This window comes from Ruditapes philippinarum, unplaced genomic scaffold, assembly GCF_026571515.1.
Source record: "Ruditapes philippinarum isolate M1 unplaced genomic scaffold, ASM2657151v2 ctg171_1_1_1_1, whole genome shotgun sequence".
NCBI classification, from domain to species: domain Eukaryota; kingdom Metazoa; phylum Mollusca; class Bivalvia; order Venerida; family Veneridae; genus Ruditapes; species Ruditapes philippinarum.
Window position 1 is genome coordinate 170828 of NW_026860846.1, and position 21305 is coordinate 192132.

The window sequence follows — 21305 nt, forward strand, 5'->3', positions numbered from 1 at the left end:
TCAAGGACACTAAGGTCAATGGTAGCTTCGTAAATCTAAAATTATCGAAATATCAATTAAAGTTCTAGCATAAATTTGAATTATATATTTAAGATAGAATTGAGTAGCCTAACTATGAAATTCAAATTTTTGTTTTGACACATAATTAATACGAATAATTCGTTAATTAATGTAAAAGAATTTACGCCACTAAATATTTTTTCTTGTTATGTTGTACGCTACTAATTTTTTTCACTGCATCGATACTCTATTTTCATAACCAATGAAAAGATAAAGAAAATTGAATCTAGATTTTTGTATCAGAAAAAAATAATATAAGGATACACTTATTTTAGCTGAAAGTTTAGAACCGTATCGATATTTTAATTCTGCAACAGTCCTTCGTACGTTACCTGCACTCCATACACACAGGTCAGACAGACCTAAATGAATTATACACTGTAACAATCATATACAAATACTAGTAAGATTGGTTCTTGACTTTCAAGTAATGGTTCGGGACGGACAAATCATATCTGATATTTGTGAACTTAAAAGAGTACAACTTAAAGTGCGCGTCTAATAAAGGGAGATTATACATATACAAGTGAAAGTTTATGTTCAATAAATAATATGTAGAGAAGAAAGGGTTTAGTCGATTGGTAGACGGTCTGAATTTCAAAACCCGGTCAAATGTTATATTTGATGTCTGTGTTACTGAGAGAGCTACCCTGATGGTGAGCTGAAAGCTTGGGTGCTTGCTTGTGACTGAATTTAAATATACAGGATAACCGGTAGTTTTTATCAGATGATGGTCTTTTCCTATACCGATTTTCATATAACATGATGTTTACATGCTTTTTTTAGAAAAAACGTTTCTGTACACTCGTACATTGGTAAGCAATGAGCGACAGGTTCGCGCGACGAAATTATCAATATAGGCTAATCCATAATTAACAAATTGTGACTGGATAATCTTTTGGTTTCCTACACATCTACAAAAAGGCTAATACTCTGACATATTATCATTTTAAGGTACACAAAGGCTTATTCATTCCTACAATGTCGAATTTCTACGTGCCAAGTCTTTTGTTGTATGTTTCGTTAATCTTTCCCGTTGTAAGCTCTGTTCTGTGGTTAGTATCTATAGTTGTATGTTCTTTGTTAACATTTTGCTCCTTTTATGACAAACAATTCTACATTCAGCGCTATTTTTTCTGGTGAAAGACATCAAACATGCTCTGAGGCCACTATTTTAACCTTATGCTATTGATATTGGAGGGGATCCTTATTCAAAACTTTTTGCGCTTTCACATATGGAGGTTATATTGCAGATATGGAGCAGCGGAAATTAACCTTTGCTTTTTACAAATGCTGGAAATCAAAATCCATGCAGAATTCACCCCGTTTGTCTTTCCTGCTTTACCTCAGGTGCCTCTTCTTGCATTATTTCAGGCTGAGCGGGTACACAAATAGATCGAACCATCGGTCCATTATGTCCCAAAAATGCTTTTTTATTTCATAAAATGTCTTCATACAGTTTCAAAAAAGTTACTCTTTGGCAAATTTAATGGTGTTTTAACGGTTGACTCTAAATAATGTTGCGATTTTTATTACGAAAATGTATACCATTTTACATACATGTACATAAAGAACAAATCGCCAATGCTAAAAGCGACTATGCCTCGCCGTCATTTTTCCTTATATATTTGAGCCTTATATTGCTGTAAAGAAGATGAATTTTCAAACGAGAACAAACTACTGGATTTGTTTTTAAACTACGTAGCATTTTAGTATGAATCACTGTACATGGCATACTTAATTTCTTGCAATAACGTGCTCTTATGAGCGCGTTCGTGTCACACAATATCTTAATCACGAAATTTTCAGTCGATCTAAGAATATACAGAAAGAACAAATCGCCTATCCTTAAAACGACCTTGCCATGCAAGCTTTTTGAGGCCATTTCCTGTGGATATGAGCTTTGTACCTTATTGCTGTAAAGAAGAAACTTTAAGCCAATCCACAACGGAATAAAAAATGGTGTTTTAATCGATCCATAAAACGATCCTGCCATGCAGGCCTCTCGAGACCAAAATTTTTGGACTAGAGCTCTTGTGCCTTATATTGCTGTAAAGAACTGAACCTCCAAACTATTGCAAGAGCCAATCCACAAAGGAATCAAACAAATGGTGTTTAAACAGTAAGCACGGGAAAAATGGTACTTTATTTTACGAAAACATTTACACTTTTTATAGAGAAATAACAAATCGGAGGTGAAAAAACACGCTGACGCCACGCGGACGTCGGGGGGGGGGGGGACACATTTCTTGAGCTAGAGCTTTGTGATTTATATTGCCGTAAAACGAACCTTCAATCTATTGTTATGGCTAATTTGCAACGGAATCAAATGAACTGTTTTCTGTTGGTGATCTGTAGAAAATAGTGCTTTTTAGAAAAATTCGAAGACTTTATGTAGAGAAAAAACAAATCGCCAAACGAAAAAGCGACCTTGACATGCTGGCCTCCGATGGCTATATTTTTTGGGCTTGAGTTTCGTGACTTACGCTGCCGCTAAAACGAGCCTCCAAACTATTGTTTCGGCTAATTTCGCAACGGAATCAGACGAATGTTTTCTGACGTTGAGCTCCGGAAAAAATACGTTATATTCTTTCAACGAGCATAGCGTTGTGAAATGTAATCGCGAATGTGACCCCAACAAACATAAATATGGCACAATACATGATATCACGTTATCTAGGTAAATTAATAATGTTCCACTTGTCTATGTCAATTTATAAACGTGTGACTGTTCGAATTCTAAACAAATGAAAATTCGAGTTCTACCGCGAACTCATGGTTCTTATAAGATGCGTGTCACGTGACTGTTCAAACCAAAATATTAAGTAAAAGATTGTATATCTGCCACCACAATCTGACATGGTAACCGAAAGGAATAATAGAATATCTTAAAAAAAGCTTTTTTCTCTTGGACTAAAAGGCCTAGAGCATAGGTATTGTGCGCAAGGCATTGTGGAGTGGACCTCCACCAAAATTGTTCAAAAAATAGCCTTGGGGTTCAAAATGGGCCCTGCCTCAGGGGTAATGTGTTTTCCTTATATGTATATTATAAATATTCTAACAATCTTTTTCTTAAAAACTACTAGGGCTTTTAGCATGAAACATTGTCTAGTGAACCTCTATTAACATTATTCAATATCAAAATTGGCTCTTTTCCAGAAGGCCATGCCTTTTCCATTGCTATAAAAAGACAAGCCTATGAGTTAAATAATGAAAAAACTCTTTCATACATGTGTTCATGTTATGCAATTTTTCTAAAAAACAAAAACGTTCACAAGTTTTTTTTATGAAGTTAGAATACTTTTATTTTGCCTAAATTATTTTACTATTGCCTTTGTATCTGAACATAAGACACATCTGCTTATTGTCTTTCATTTGACATGCTGAAATAAGACATTGACCCCAAACACTCCTGCATTATGGCAGTTCAATTGTATAGAAACAAACAAAATATACTTCTGTTCCTACTACATGTATTTAGTATTGTATTAATGTGGTGGCATAGCATATTTTCACAAGTGCAATCTTGTTTTAAGTAGCGTCCGTTATACCATGACTGGCTGTGCATATGAATATCAATTGATCTGCCATTTCCGTTTAGAAAATCAATGGCGCGATCCACCGGTTATGGCGACACTATGGCATTCAGAGATCATATAGAATATGTCACTATTGCTTGTTTAATTATAATAGTAACTGTATAGTTATTGAAAATGAATACCATGCCTTTTTTATTTGCCCAATATTTAATAATATAAGACACCGTTATCAGTTTAATTGGTAAAGTGAAGACTACAGCATACTAATTGAAAACCTATCACCATCTTACAATAAAAAGTTCAGCACTGTATGCAATTCCAAACAAATACGTAATTGTAAACTACATTTTGTTTCTGATATTTTGATATGTTTTTGTTTAGTGTATTATTTCTCTGAACTTGACACTATGTGTTTTTGTATATGCTTTATACTATGTATTATTTTCTACCTTGTTATACAATGCTGACTATATATTCTGCTATTGTATTGAATATAACTAGTGATGGAAATCGGATGAAATTTGTCCCAATCGATCATCGGTTCAATCGGATGGGACATAATCGATAACTTTCCGATTAAAGTCGCGTTAAAAAGAAATAGGGAAGACACATTTTTTCCCAAGGCACTTGATTATATTCAGTAACATGAACTTCATTTAGCACTTTTCAACACAGTTTTAACCCTATTTAGTTATTATTTTACGAATTAGATTTATTTTTCCAATGGATGTCAAATAATAACATTCACATCACATTATATTACTATTGTTTACATCACGTATTGATCTGAGATAATTTTTTTGTGATCGGCGAGGTGTTCCTAAAAGAAAATTACCGTCAGAATTAATTTGTTTTGATACTTTAAACATTTTCGACGACGTCGCGGAACAATTTCTTGTGAATCGATTATTGTCGCTTTACATAACAGTAACTGATTATCAGCGACTTGCGACAATCGGAACATCACTAAATATAACCATTCTTTGTGACGCGACCAGATTTACATCTTTTTAATACGAAATTATGTATTGAGGCCGATGGCCAATAAACTTGAAATATTTACAGGACGCCATAAACGCTACAGTTAATGTCCGACAACTGGAAGTGCTTTATATTAACTTATCTGTTCTTTTGTCATAAATGTTTATGTGAATTTATAGCTTGTGTAAAATACTTAGTATTATGTAAATTTCATCATCAAATTAAAATTCTATTTGTGCTTCATGATTGTTTCAGCTTTAACCTTTTAGTACAAGTACTTCTTAAGCGAAGTACGGGATAACAGAATTGTTATTTTTTATGCGAATGCCGTCTTGTATGTCTTCCGAAGAAAACGTTTTCGATAATTAATTGCTATAATTAAATAATGAGTTAATTTGAAAGAAAAAATAGAATACCAACGTTAATCTGCTTTAAGTAGTTTTTCTTTTCGATGAAAGTATACGTGTTTATAACCTTGTCCCTTGTTTAAAGAATTAAAGATTTACGCCCTGTTTAACTAAAGTGAAAGAATCTCAAGGTTGTTTTCACCAAGCCAACCTATTTGAAACGTGGAACGTTATAGTTAATAACGAGTCACCATTCCACACAGTTAAATGTATATATAGGGTGGGAAACACACGTGACTCTTTGTTTAGAGCAAAGTGAACAGCGGAACAATGCTAAAATACCATCGATTTAGATACTGGAAAGATTTTCTTTAAATGAGCCGCGTCATGACAAAACCAACATAATGGGTTTGCGACCAGCATGGATCAAGACCAGCCTGCGCATCCGCGCAGTCTGATCAGGATCCATGCTGTTCGCTATCAGTTTCACTTCTTGTTATAGGGTTTGTAAGCGAACAACATGGATCCTGATCAGACTGCGCGGATGCGCAGGCTGGTCTGGATCCATGCTGGTCGCAAACTCATTATGTTGGCTTTGTCGTGGCGTGGCTCAAATATGAATGACAAGAATGTACCTGGGATGAAGCTTAATCTGCTGTTTATTACTTTTTGCAAAAAATCAGTTGGGAAAATTATGGAAAATAAGAGAGATTTAACACAACGTTTGTAACACCCGAGACAAATACTTTTGGCGTTTAACTTAATTAAAGAAAATCATTTCAGTATTTATATTGAATTATATACTAGAATACCCCATTCACTTTGACCGAAATGACATGGGTTAGCTATCCAGCAGCCATATATCAGACAAACATGGAGCAATATAGTTATGAAGCCATCATGATTCAGAATCAGAGTTTGCACAAGATGTCTTTACAATGTGATTTCAACTTATATTCAGTTACATTAAATTAGTACATAGTGATTGTTTTATAATTTTCAGGCAGCAGACATATTTCTAGTACAAGTTTGTAACATAAATAATTTATCTTGGTCTTTGCATTTCTGACGATCTTGATACCGGCGCATTTGCTTGACCTTTTCTTTGTGTGTAAACAACAATAGTTTTGACCTTTCCCAATGGCTGTTGTTTGTCAGAGTTGGTTTCCTCCCTCCCGTTTGATTGCGGTATGTTTTGAAATTGTTGTAATGCTTTAAATTGTATTCGATCGTGTGATGAAGTATCATTTGAATGCCGAAGTTTTGATGCAATTGATGGCTTTTTCTCGGTTTTTGTTGTATACATAGACGAAAGCCTTTCACTCGCCTCTCTTCTAATATCTTCTTCACGTGCAAACTGTGCTGGCGTTGCCTTGCCTTGTGCATTTTGCCGAGATGTACTTTCCCGTATGGCCCTGTTCAGAATGTCTCGTGTATATAACCCTGGTGTTTCTTTGCTTTGCGTTCCTTGCTTTGATATATATTGTCGTATAGCGTCGCTTTGCATTCCATGTCTTGCAACCGCTGATATATGGGATCCTCCAAACATTGCCGGACTTTGCGTATCTTGCCTCGATGCGAAATTTGACGAACTGTTGTGAAAGGAACTGCGGCCATTTTGTCTTGACAAGTCAGTTGCAAAAATAGTATTTGGTGAATCGTTTTCGTCATCAAGTTTCTCGCCGTCTTTTATTAAATCTTGGTGCTTGGATTTGCAAACTATACCTTTACGTGATAGAATCCTTAAGATGACCTTGATGAAAAGAAGTAATAAATATTTAGAAATCATTTTATTTTTCCTGAAATTTAATACAATAGAAGTATAAACATCAATCTTAAAAAAGTACAAACAAATAAAACACAAACATTTCATTTTCATCTTATGTTACAATTACGGTTGTTCTAAATACATGTATAAAAAATTAAATAGTTTACACTTATAAGTGAAACTTTAATTATGTGAAACAACCAATTGGACTTAATGTTGTTTTTTTTTATTTTAGACATTTATCAAGTCTTGCTTAGGAAATGAAATAAACAATTTGTAAAGATTTTCTTAGAATCTGACATTGTGTAAAACACTCGAGTTGGTTAATTCTAATTGTAAAAAGTGATTTTATATCAATACAGTCTAACAACATAAACATCATATCACAGTCTTCATTTAGGAAATATTGCAAACAATTTAAGAAAGTATAAAAATATAAATAACAATTATTTAGCATACATCAATATCAGTCAAAAATCAACAATATCTTGGGAAATTGAAAGGCACCTTCTAAATACAAAATCAGTATCTGTTCTTCTATGTTTTTGCTCCTTGTTCTATCATTAGTATTTCACTGCCTTTTACTGCATACATGTACGTTGAATCACATTGCATCCGTTGGATACATTTTAACCTACGTATTGTGCGTACTGCATCAGTCTGAGACACAAACCTATCTGTACTTTGGGTACGTAAATTGTGTTATAATTGAATTGTTTTACAATTGAAAGTAACTGTCGTAGGCACATTGTAGAATTTGAAAATTTGTGCCAAAAGAATGTAAAAATAATGTTCGCTCTACATATAGCTGTCTGGATAGACTTGATTAGGTTTTGGTGCTCTCGTATTGTTCGAATGTCTGCCATTATCCCGATCTACAGGTTTATGGGACTTTGAACAAAATTTTACAACCAGCACCTGTGAAATATATGAATATATAAGTGTGCATATGATAAAACAATATAAATGTACTTACATTAGTATTAATAAGTGAAAATATCATAGTACATATATATTTGAAAGTGAGTGCAAATATTAGTTAAACCTTTTAAATGTTTGCAGCCATGACGGCCACAATGGCGTACCTAATCCACAACTATTATGCATGTACCAGTCCTGCGTTAAATAGAAAATATTCAGTGTATTCTAAGTTCTGGGACATGAAATTAACTTAAGACCATTTCAAAAAATGTTTTTACCCTTCAGACAAAGACTGTAGAAAATTAATTAACTTTCTTGAGAAACATCAAAAATACAATGAAAAATCGTTTTATTCGCAAAGTGTTTATTGTACAATCTGTTTTCAGAAATTGAAACAATCATAACATAGGAGAATCCCAGTTTTGGTCACCGACTTTCTATAAAACGCAGCCGAGGTCAGCTTTCCTGCACATTGTCAAAGTCTTGGTTGGCTTCTTAATTTAAAACATTTTTGATATTGAATCCTCTTAAATCACATCTGATTTTTCCGGTTTAAAAGTATGATACTTTAATTATACATTTTTAACTGTGCAATGGTAAATTTATATAATAATATATTGCCAAATCTCATTATCTGTAATATTATACAGAAATAATGATAATATAAAAATATAGGTTATGTAATAATAAAGTTTATTCAGGAACTGTTGGTATAATCGGATATTGGCAGTCATCCTTATATCATATTAAGCTCAAGATTTGCCATATATATGCTATCTTTCATTTATTTTGAAAATAAGTTCTCTAAGCAACAAAGGGTTCTTATACTTTTAAATTGATCTGCAAACTTTGGCAAATATATTCTGTAAATATGTTGCATACATTCATTGTATTATTATTAATAATGATATTATTACATTGATATATTATTGCATGCAATTGTTAACTAGAATGACAACGTCAATACTTACGATTGTGACGATAAACACAAATCCGAATATTAGACCGATGTACCAGTGTTTAACCAAGAAATCTTTGACGGCATTTATCGCGTCTCCAGAGAACAGCAACGCTTTTAGATTACTCAGTGGACCTTCAGGGCTAACCTTTATATGATAACGACGAAGAATATTTTAAAATACATTTTTTATTCTAATGTAAAATAACATTTTTTGAGTACACACAGAGAAGATATGTTACGTTTTAAAGTCTATATGATATAGGTAAAAATTTTCTGAGAAAGGATCAAATTAACTTAACAATACAGCTTCCCAAACATGGTTAGTGCACTCTCTTATTCCAGTTAAAATGTTCAGTTTGAATTTCCTAGACTTCAATAAAATTCTGCAATAAAAGTAATTTACCTAAAAAAAAACATTGTCTATCTATGAGAAGTACCGTATTTATGCTTCCTGACAACTCAAAAGAATTGTCATGAGTACGAGCGTCAATAATTTCAAGAAGAAAAAGTGCCCGTGTCACAGTTAAGAGTGCCTGTTTGAACGTCCAAAAAAAAAAGACGACGCCCTACTAGCTATTAATTTACATTTCAATATGATACTGAAACCCAATGAAATCAAATACAGGACAAGACAATGAGTAATTGCTATATTATTACATCTCATGCAGAAACAATACCTACCTGTCTACAAATTTTAAAGACGTCACAATATCCTTGATAATCATTACATGGCTGTCCCGCCAACGACTTGGCGTCTGGTACGTCATCTAACTCATATGATGATCTGATATTTTAATATAAAAAATCTTAGATTTCAAATAATCATGGGTAAATTCGTGCTTATTGTGCATTGTGTATAAAGGCATGGCAAAATAAGGATTCGTATATTACAAAGAGTAAAAATTACAGCAAATAAAAACAATTTCTTTAGATATGTTTTAATTGTCTTTTCCCCCCAAGGGCGACCGTTCATATATGATTGTTATACTTCAAAAATACCCACTAGGCATAAAACACTTTATTTATTATTTTTCAAAAGCTTTTGTTTTTGACCAAGGATTAAGTTTATAGAAGGTTTGATATTCAGTAACCATATACCTGAACCATTTGTGGCTTCTTTTGCGTTTTGGCAATAAGTAAAGTAAGTCAAAATACATGTTCCAGTTTGTTATCATTTTGCTCCTTTTATTACAAATTATTTCACATTTCAACGTTATTCATTCCTTTAGATGTTCTAAATATTATTACATTATAAAGCACATGTTTGTGCTTTCTACAAAAGGAAAAAAAAATTCTGCTTAATGTGCCTTTAAGTTAAGTTAAATAATTTACTGCAAATGTTGTCACAAATTGTATCAGACAATATGATAATAATTATTAATATGGTCTACTTACTTGCAGGTGTTTCCATCCATACAACACACCTGGCATAACTTCTCGTCTTTCCAGTTACTAGGGGAGTCTGGTGAACATTGACACGATTCCCGCCCATAAACCAGACAAATTGATCCCGTACATTCCTGTAACATGTGATTTTTATTTATATAAAGCAGAACCAGTACATTTCTGTAACATGTGAATTTTATTTTATGAGGAATAAAACCCGTACATTCCTGTAATCTATGAGGAATAGAACCCGTACATTCCTGTAACATATGAATTATATTTTATGACGAATATAACCGGTACATTACTGTTACATGTATTCTAATTTATGAGGAATAGAACACGTACACAGTGTGTGGTGACTGTAATTCTAAGACAAATCTATGCATTCAGATTATCGTGCACGTGGTACTGTTAAATGTCGCACGCAAATGTCGTTACGGCTGCTAATTTGTTGTAAAATCTTCTGCCGTTAAATCTCGCAATGGTTACGTTAAATGGCGCATGATTTTCCTTTGTCGTTAAATGTCGCAACACGACCGTTTTATGTCGTAAGATTCATGATAAAATTAGTAAGCTAATGGTATTAAATTACAAAAAATAGTGAGTAAATGTCTACACATATCTAGTAGTTTTTGGACATCTGTCCATCTGCCGACCCGGTGAATTGGTCTAGAATGGGTGCATTTTAAAGAAATGCTGACAAAAATATTGATATGGTCGGTAAAATTTCTAGTGTCAATTTTTTTTTAAGTTAAGTCTTTTTCCGTTTAATTTGTTGTTTTGTTATTCTATGTTTTGTTCCATTTTATGTTCTGTTCGGCCGGACGTGAAGTTATTTTGCAATTGATTATTTTTGTTATTCTCGTTCTGTTTTATTTTTACTCATGTGTTTTTGTCTTATTGTCTTAGTATTTTTCTTGTCCTGTATCTGTTCCATTCTATCCCTTTTATCCGTCTTAGTGATTCTAGTGGAGTAGAGGTTTTGTAGGCAGACGTTTATCTGTCCTCTCCGGTATATATTGTTATGTCTCTTATTGTCATTTACATTGTTGTTTTTATTTGTTTGGGTCGTCAGACCAAACAAATAATGGTAGTGAAATTTCAGACTCTGATGCTGTTAATTGCAAATGCCGAAAGTAGTCCGCTTTTTTAAAGCGGTTACTTCCCTTTATATGTACACTTACGCCGAAAAATTCAGGGAGATCAATGCGTAAAGATTATTATATGACAGGTGCATTAATTTTCAAGCAAAATAGTTCCCGAATGGTCGAAGATTTCTAATATTGTTTTATTCTTTATAGATTTACATGCTTATAGTAAGCTCCATGATTATTTACATCTGTGTTAAACAACAGGTTTAGCGTCGAAATAATAAGAGTTACAAACCCTAATTTAGAATAGTATGGTTTTCTTCAGGCCGTTTACATATATATTCACCGTGGCCGAGGGGTTTGCACGCTCGCTTATGAATCGAGAGGTCTGGAGTTAAGGTCAACTCATTTTTTTAAATTGTTTAAGTCAAATTACTACAAATTTACTACAGTTAAAACACTGGAAAGCATTGGTGGCACTATACAAAAACAAATTGGTTTATAATCACACAACCTTCACCTTTCTGGCATTCTGAGACCCAAACAAATTCAGCGCCTTCTGTGCTTTGATTTCCGCTTTGGTTTATGTTCTATTATTTTTGTCTTGTCTGTTGTTGTCTGTAAGACGTGTCTTGCACATCTCTGTAGTTTTGTAATTGTGGACTATTGTTCGGTTCTTATGTCTTATTTCTTTTAATGCTTTTGCTGTCTGTAGTTGTTAACATATTCCGTTTTTGCGTATTCCGTTACTTTGTTATCCTCTTCTTGCCAAACAACAAGTTTCTTCCACTTTTCCCTGACCTTTTACCAGATGTGAGCTTGTCCTCATGTTTATCCGAACCCTTGAAGTTTCCCTTGGATGATACGCCTCCTGGTTGGAGGAGGTCTTTTTCGTATTCCATTAATTCTTCTGTTCTGTTATCAGTGTTTGTTTGCTGTTCCTGTATAGTTCCATTATTCTTATTAGTCTTATTCTGTCTCTTTTCTTCTTTTCCGTTAAGTCTTTCGAATTGTATTATGGTTAGTTTAGTTTGTATCTTTATGTTTTTAAACCTTTTAGTCTATGTTTGTATGTCCTATTACATAAGTCTGTAGAGTCTGTTATTCATTTCATTGGAGAAGCGGGGGATCGAACTCACGACCCCTTGATTGGTAGGCAAACAGTGTTACCATTGCACCATAGCGCCCGCTCTGATACTGTTTTTAAAAGTCCTATATACATTATTACTTCAATGACAAACAAAAAAGTATTGCAATTAAATTTTTACACATCTACTTAGTTGCCAACCCACGTGACTTTTTTTACATCGTCACTAGATTTACGTAATATTTTCAAAGATAACTTTGCTGTTACTTTAAAATACAGTTGAAATTCAGTGGAGGGTATCCGGAATTCTTAAGTTTATCACATGGTATGATAATCTTCTTGTAGAATTTTCCTAAAACCGAGACTGAATTCCGAAACTTTCATGAGCTGCTATGGTAACCCAAGCACACGTACAATTCTCCCGATTTCAAACATTTAAAGCAAATCAACGAGCTATTTTGCATTATAAAACGTTTGAAGTTAAATGAGAAACTTGTCATTGAATTCAATTGGATGATAAAAGAAAATGATATGATCATTAACACTTAATGCAATATAGATCAAAGCGCTGAAAGCACTGAATGCGACGGTTTAACTTAGGCTATTATAACACAAATTAAGCAAATAAAAGAATGCGACATGTCATTGGGTCATATTTAATTGCAAATGTCTGCAGTAATGTTATTTAAAGGCCCCCTGAATGTGGTTTATTTTATGCTGTTATGTTAGAACAGACTTAACTTTTTCATAAACAAATTTGCATATGTTTTTTAATCTTTTAGTCTATGTTGTATGTTCTATTCGATAAGTCTATAGAGTTCTATGTTCAGTCAGTCTGTTATTCATTTCATTGGAGAAGCGGGGGATCGACCTCACGACCCCTTGATTGGTAGGCAGACAGTGTTACCATTGCACCATAGCGCCCGCTCTGATACTGTTTTTGAAAGTCCTATATACATTATTACTTCAATGACAAACAAAAAAGTATTGCAGTTAAATTTTTACACATCTACTTAGGTAGCCAACCCATGTGACTTTTTATACATCGTCACTAGATTTAAGTAATATTTTCAAAGATAACTTTGCTGTTACTTTAAAATACAATTGAAATTCAGTGGAGGGTATCCGGAATTCTTAAGTATATCACATGGTGTGATAATCTTCTTGTAGAATTTTCCTAAAACCGAGACTGAATTCCGAAACTTTCATGAGCTGCTATGGTAACCCAAGCACACGTACAATTCTCCCGATTTCAAACATTTAAAGCAAATCAACGAGCTATTTTGCATTATGAAACGTTTGAAGTTAAATGAGAAACTTGTCATTGAATTCAATTGGATGATAAAAGAAAATGATATGATCATTAACACTTAATGCAATATAGATCAAAGCGCTGAAAGCACTGAATGCGACGGTTTAACTTAGGCTATTATAACACAAATTAAGCAAATAAAAGAATGCGACATGTCACTGGGTCATATTTAATTGCAAATGTCTGCAGTAATGTTATTTAAAGGCCCCCTGAATGTGCTTTATTTTATGCTGTTATGTTAGAACAGACTTAACTTTTTCATAAACAAATTTGCATTTTAACCACAAATTATATTTTAACATGAATGTTTACACTATTCAGTTCTATCATCTAGCCCTTTCCATTCGCCGTTATTTAAATACTTTGCTTGTTGATGTGGTGCTAGCTTTAAAAATGACGCATGCCACTAAACTTTTAAAAATTATAATATTACAAACTGTCTTAAATACACCGCAGATTTCGTCTGTGACGTGGAAAACTTAACTGCTTCACGGTTCCCGGCAGAACAACTTGACAATTTGAAGGTGGTTAGGTTTTATTAAAGAGGCATGCAGCTCAAAGGAGTGATGAGTACTATGGAGGGAAATGTCCGCCAGAATTATATGTAACTTGATAACATGTAATGTCTAAATGTTACAATCCATGTGTGTTGATCTTTATGTTTGTATGTTGTTTTTAAGTCGTTATTTTTTTGTCCCTATATGAATATTCTGTTTTTGTTTTTCTATTTCAGAAATTCTGTTAAGTGAGAAGCAACATGCAATCTAGCAATAGCACACATGCAATTGAATAATGATTCTGTTGAATTTATAGAAATGTGCAATAAAGCAATATCATGTATTCGCATTTGCAGTGTTTTAGTTCTGTTAAATAAGCAGCAATATAAAACGAAGCAGAGTATACACAGATTTTGAAATATTCACATGACAGTAAACAAATCTATGAATAAGAATGCATTCAACATACATGGATTTGTAACATTAAAAATTGAATATAATGACATCATCAAAATACATATAATTATGCCATATTAAGATGACTTCAATTTCAATTCCTTTCCTATCTTATAGAGATCACCTACATAAAGTTAATATTGACATAATACCAGTTGTTAATCCTTAATTTAAATATTGCGACATTAAACTGTAGAGTTGTAAGAAGATTACGTTAACTCATCATTGCGACATTAAACGGCAAAATCTTTTGAGACATTTAGCGGTGGTTGTGATATTTGGCGGCAATAGTGCGACATTTAGCGGCAAGTGCGACACTTAGCGTCGTTGCGACATATAACGGCGACACAGAGTATCGTGTAACAAACTAAGACTCCTAAAGAGACATATCACCAACCAATATATCGTGTAAATTCGGCAATTTTTGCCACCGTCCGTGTCCGATGGAGGTCAAATGTTGAAATATAAACAGGAGGAAAACAATATTGTCCCAAAAGGTTTTATTTAATACGGAAAGTGCCGAAGACTGCCTGATTTATGTGATAAAGTGATTGTTTACTTACGCCATTGTAACAAACAAGAAGATCGTCACTGTTGTCACATGTTGTTGCGTTCGGTTTGTGACTAGATGCCGGGCAACCTGCTGATGTCCCGGTGAGAAGCATGTTAAGGAGTGGTGCTTTTGTTATTCTATAAATTATTATTCTATATCTTAATTATTTTAATTATTTATATTTTCATTATTCTATATATCTATTATTCTAATTTTAATTATCTTATATATTTATAGTTTATGTTTTCTTTATTCTATATTCCTATTATTTTATATTTTTATTATTCTATATTTTTGAATAAATGGACTCGGGAGTCTTTTAAAATTTTGGAAACCATTGTATGGTAAAAGAACGCTATGTATGAATGATTTGACTGAAGAATACGCGTGTATTATATGCAGGTTTATATCAAAGTTGGGGTTATTGCATTTATTAAGAAACAAATGATTAAATGTTAGTGTCAAAACTTTAATGCGCAAACAGCAATAAAAGGATATGTACAAATAGCTTCGTCTAAACAATCAGATTCCGGTCTGCAAGCTACACTGTCGTTTTTATACTGACAACTGGCATCACAACAAATACCTTCACTTGGACTGAATACAAAATGTCAATGTAAAGACAAAAAAATCTAAATATAGGAACCCATGGCATGGCAATTTTGATAGAGCGCTATATGCCTGGGCAAACAACACGACTAAAATATCATACAATGTACAAACAAGCAAAGTCTAATTACGTGATCTTACAAAAATGTGCAATGTTGTTATGAAAAAAAAATGCTCTAACAGGGCAAAAGGAAGCAATGTTTTTTTTCGCGACAATAATATAGCTTTATGTAACCATTTTCTGTTAAGTGGCAGTATTGTTATTTTATATATCAAATATTTTGGACATTATTTAATAGTAAAAGTAAGACACACAATCATAAATATATGGAAGACCACAAATGTAATTTAAATATATATCATATGCAACGAAACCGATGTAACCAATACCCATACCTACAAACAGCCGATGATTTTCTTATACATGGTGTTTCTACACCAGGTGCGTCCGGATCGTCCACCATCGGGTTACAGCAACTTTCAGTGCACTGGTCCTCCCAGCCACAGTCACACTCCTCAGAGCTTTCCACGACCATGTTACCACATAACTCACCCGTGTCAGCTGTAAATCAGTAACCATTATTAAACATAACATCTACTTCTTTTTATATATAAAATTGGGAGACAATAATGCCATATTATGTATTTAATGTATCTAAAATGTTTGCAGAATGATGTTTAAGTTCAACTACTGTCATTTTTAATTGACTTTAACCATTTAAGACAGCCGTTTGAGTTATGTCATGTATTTTCTTTCAAAATACTGTGAAACTCCGAGACTATGGGAACTCCACAACTTCTAGGGTAGTTTATTTAGTGTAGATGACTTTTTTCGAAGAACGCCAAATATATGTCTGTATTTTACTAAGAAATGATTCACTACTTCGGACACACCATTCTGCACTAGGGCTTTCCTTTATTATCGCCAATTTTTGATTAATTAAAAAAATGAATTTGGTCAATGAACTGCATCATGAACAAACTGTCGGTCAAAATATATTAAACCTTAATCAAACGAACCTTACCCACGAAACAACCATCAGTTCCACTTGCTTTAACATCAAGAACAGGATATATTTGCTCAACACTGCATTTTGAAAGTTTAAAATTGTTTTCTTGCTTCCCGGATGTTGCGCGCGCATACATTATATAATTTCCGGCCGTTTCGCCTGGCGTGCATTCCTGATCGGATTCCGGGTCATGCTATGGGAAAAAAGATGCAAATCTACAATACAAGTCGTTCAAAGCGCATTATAAATATAAATAGAGAGACAAAATTAACAAGACGCTTGGTAATTGTAAAACTTGTTGATTAATGATTCATTTTTAAATGTGAAAATGGTTGATTTCAGACTAATAAACTACAAACAATTTTTATTCAATAACTCAGCTTTGCGAATTCTTACATCAGATCCGAAGTTATGACCAATTTCATGTGCAAACGTCACTTGGGAGACAGCAAACGGTACGTGTGATCCGTAGTTCAACAGTGTCACAATACCAGTATTGAGGCCCATACTTTCACCTCCCTTGTATGTCTGAAATATGTAAACTTTTATAAACTGTTGTTTTGTTTTATAAAAATATGTTTAGTTTTGTAATATATTTCAATCGAGTATTAATTATTTCATATTCATGCTAATACAGTTTTAATATATCTTTAAAATTTTTGTGTGTGTTTTTTTTTAATTAAAGTTATATCCATTATGCATATTTAATGGCTGAATTAAACACGCATATATAGTTCATCAAACAACCTGCATATTTTAAAAAAGTAAAGTGTTTGTCGATTGTGGTTACTCTTATATTTTGCAACGTTACTGTATATGAACATTTCTTTTACATAACATTACGAAATGCGATTTATTATAAAATATGTTGATAAAATGACGGAAGTCCGCCATTTTGTTTCAAAAGTAAGTGCAGCAACCAATCAAATTCGCTGCATTGATATAAATAAACGAACTATTTTCAAAATGGCTAACAGCAAATGAAAATTGGCATATGTAATCACCTTGTACGTTTCACAGATGCCGCCGGCCGACGTTGGATGACCAACCCATGCTAGACCGAGAACGCCGTCGGAAAAGTCTTGATACGTGAACATATATGACAAACAAAATGCGTCATAATTGTCCCGTGAATGTAGGTCAAGAAAGTAGTCCACGTCGAAATTGCCATCGTACTTATATGCCTCCACTCCCGGGTCATCCCATATCTTCATTCTTTTAATGATGAAGCCAATACTGTCGGCTCCGCCGTTTCCGTCAAAATCTGAACAAAGTATGTGTCAGAAAATTGCAAAATTATCCAAGGACAATGAGTTGAGAAACAACGCAGATTGGTTTGAAGTTATATCTTTTAAGGGATGTAAACAACGGAATACAATAAAATAGTTCTTCTTTACCATTTCCGAAACATTTTTAAAGGGATGCACATTTATATAAATTCTAAATATATCAAAGTATCATTTGCGAGGTAAAAGTCAACTAAATTAATAAAATAGAGACATATTATTTAAATATTATAAAGAATACTCACTTATATTCCTGTACATTCCATCAGCAGCCTGTACGTGCTGTGTTAATTTCTCAACTACGGTATCGACGTTACTTCCGTATTTCTCATAAAATTTGTGGTCTGCCTGAAGTCAGTACATGAAATAATTCTAATTGTAAAATAACAAAAAAAAGCAGTTTACTTTGTCGACATTCGTTTTATTTTATTTATATGTGTTGGGCTGATTGTACTTTTAATGTATGTATTAGTTAAATTCCAAGTGGAAATATATCAGTCAAGCTTCTCTAAAATGAAAGCTTAAGTAAAGTGACCGAGTCGATTTTTATGCAAAGGTTTTACTTATTTTTTTTCTTCCTGTTTATGACACGGATAGTCCTTAGAATTTAACATACACATGTATTAATCAAAATGGTCATTAAAATACTCTTGAAATAAGTTTTCAATTTTGTTTTGAATTTAACTGATAATATTATTTAATTATTAAAAAATGTTTTTAAAAACAATAATGGGAGATAGACATACCTTCACTATCAGTATTTGATATCTTGACATAGCAGAAACGATACGATTTTCAAGATTTGAAATAAAATGTTTTAATTTAGTACATAGACCAGTATTCAAGACCCTACGTTCAAAGTTTAGTCAACTTAGTCAAGTCAATATAATCTTATGTATGGCGTCTTTCTGAAAACAAAGCTACCAAAACTATTCTCACTCAAAGCCATTGAAAGTCCCCCCCCCCCCCAAAAAAAAAAAAAAAAAAAGTTATTTAAGCAGCAAATCTTTTTTTTTGTCATTTGAATAAATATATCAACTCAATTCAAGGTCTTGAGTTAGAATTTATTTTCCTCGAACTCTCAAAAGATTAGTTCCTTTAGCACTGAATGTTTTGCGCAATGTGACCATAGATTATACACAATGTTATGCTTTTATCTACAACATATATTTTTTATATTTGTAACTAACATGCTAAGATTATAGAAGTGTTATATGATAATTATATAATGACATTTCAAACCTGCATGTAAAGTTCACAGATTCTTTTCGTCGGATCTAGCTCTCTTTTCACCCTTTTGTTCTGAACCTTTTCATTTTCCAGATTCTCTATATTTAATTCTCGTGAATAATTTCTTGTCTTATCACCCGCAGATGTAACTGTATCTATCGTTTTGCCAGTTTCGTATTTTTTTACATTTGCAGTGCTTGAATAACGACTTCCTGTCAATTGTCTCTGCCTCTCTTTCAAACGCGCATGCGCACAGGAAGAATGTGACGAATTAAACGTGACGTCAGAAATTCTATAAACTAATGTATGGAATTCATCGGCGTGTTGAAAATGGTGAATTGTTCTTTCCATAAAATACGTTTCATTGTGCGTAATAATTTTCCCTTCAAAGTGCCCTCCTTTAGTCAATACTCCCTTAATGCTTGAATGATCCTCTGAAATATTAATGACAAGAAGGAAATGGAATCACAAATGCGTAAAATTAATATTGATGGTTATTCACTTTGAAAATTCCAAAGGCAATGAGATAAAGCCATTTATAATTATTTATAAATTAATAAACAATTAAAGTTCTACTGAGGTACAAAAGTCTTAAAGCAAATTATTGCCAAGGCTTAAGCAATTTTTATCGTTAACAAACATCAACAACAAGAACAGAAATGTCTTTATAGGCATTTTACATGTACACACCTACTGGATTTGAATCTTACCTTTAATATATCCGGAGTAGGGTAAAGGTCTGTTTTCAGTCTTAATTCCTTTACTAGTTTCAATGACAAGGTTTTGATGAAGATGCCTATCATCTTGCCGAAGGACCGGAGTAAATGATCTGAAATATTTTGCCATACACATTAACTTTTAATAATTGTCAATTACAATAACCCCAAATATATTGTAAGCTAAAAAGCAATGGCCTCAACTATAATTGTACTGTTGGTGGCAGCGGTTTTAAACATTTCGAAAATTACTTTACCACGCACATCTTTACGTTACAAAATAATCAACAATAATATTACTTAAATATTTTGAAACTACATTTGTATAAATGAAAATTGCTCCTAATTTAAGAAGGTTTATAATATATGAAAAAGAAATAGCGTGTTTGATTAAGATTTGACCTCATTTCTTGCTTGAATAAAATGTATGTACTTTTTGCTGTATTTAAATGGTACATCATGCTTATATGTAATATTCAAGTTTGGTTGTGATATAACTTTCCTAAACTTGTTCATTTACCTTCCAAACGCCCAGAACTGAAACGTCAAGTCGTCTGCTGAGCGTCTGATCACGTGGTGGTCTCTTATTGTCACGTGGTCGTAAAATACTCTTTCATAATGCCGAATGAATGGAATGTGCTGAGATTCTGAAGTGGAGATCATTACCTTTTTATTATATACAAGTAGCATAACTTTTTAATTAACAAAAAGTATGTGTTATGTTTCCGGGAATAACTATATATTATATTTGTAATCAGAAAATTATATGATTAAATGTTGCTAAAAAAAGTCACGATTCTAAGTGCAATATTGCATGTACTGGTAAAGCACTTAGGAAATTAGTATTAGTACTATAAAGAAATACTATTAAAGATAATCGTAACAAAGAAACATACAGTACGTCAGGTCACGTGGTATAAATTTGTTACACGAAAAAGCAACATACCTGTTTTGCATAGTACTATTTCTAGGAGAACAAATATTGCAATTTTTAAGGTTCCTGATGCTGACACAGGGCAATACGGCCATTTTGTGATTTCCATTTTTCGTTGTTTTGCTACCATTACGCCATACTCACTGAAAAGACTATAAATACATGTTTATTTTAAAAGACATTAAATATGTACCTTAGTCATTTATATTATTTTGTTTGCTTTTACGACAATTATAACACATTTTTGGTCATATATTGGTGGTAAATCAACCTAACCGGCTTATCTAGATAACTAACCAGTAATTAACAATTTCTTCGCATGTGACAGACTACTCAGCCCACATGATTTCTGAATCAATGGTAAAAACAACTGACCATCAGACTCATTTGTCCGAGGAGAAAGCCTCACCCGATCATCGAACTACCGACCCCATAATACAAATCGGATGCTTTCAATGCTAGATCAAGCCAATCAGGCCCATTTAAATGAAACTGTAAACACGTGGCAACTATGACTGCTGTAATGAAATAGTTATACACACTCAAATGATCGTACAG

The 21305-nt window shown here is 33.0% G+C and overlaps 1 protein-coding gene across 1 annotated transcript; it reads right to left on the bottom strand.

The window, feature by feature from the left end:
• Positions 1–7311: 7311 nt before the first annotated feature.
• LOC132713553 (disintegrin and metalloproteinase domain-containing protein 10-like) lies at positions 7312–21168 on the bottom strand. The gene is made up of 15 exons (XM_060696192.1): positions 20760–21168; positions 20334–20460; positions 19808–19926; positions 19110–19531; positions 18113–18215; positions 17586–17845; positions 16978–17109; positions 16597–16774; positions 15968–16133; positions 15431–15559; positions 14973–15099; positions 9973–10097; positions 9259–9361; positions 8588–8722; positions 7312–7613 (listed from the first exon to the last, which is right to left on the bottom strand). Exons 1-15 carry the CDS (start codon positions 20875–20877, stop codon positions 7494–7496), a joined length of 2364 nt encoding a protein of 787 aa, XP_060552175.1. The 5' UTR covers positions 20878–21168; the 3' UTR covers positions 7312–7493.
• Between the last annotated feature and the right edge of the window lie 137 nt (positions 21169–21305).

Bases quoted from the DNA above. Each gene is read 5' to 3' on its own strand.
- LOC132713553 (XM_060696192.1), bottom strand. From the start codon at position 20,877: ATGGTAGCAAAACAACGAAAAATGGAAATCACAAAATGGCCGTATTGC. The intron at 19,927-20,333 runs GTAAATGAACAA...AAAATATTTCAG, and splicing joins CAGTTCTGGGCGTTTGGAAG to ATCATTTACTCCGGTCCTTC. The intron at 7,614-8,587 runs GTAAGTATTGAC...TATATTTCACAG, and splicing joins TTGTGTTTATCGTCACAATC to GTGCTGGTTGTAAAATTTTG.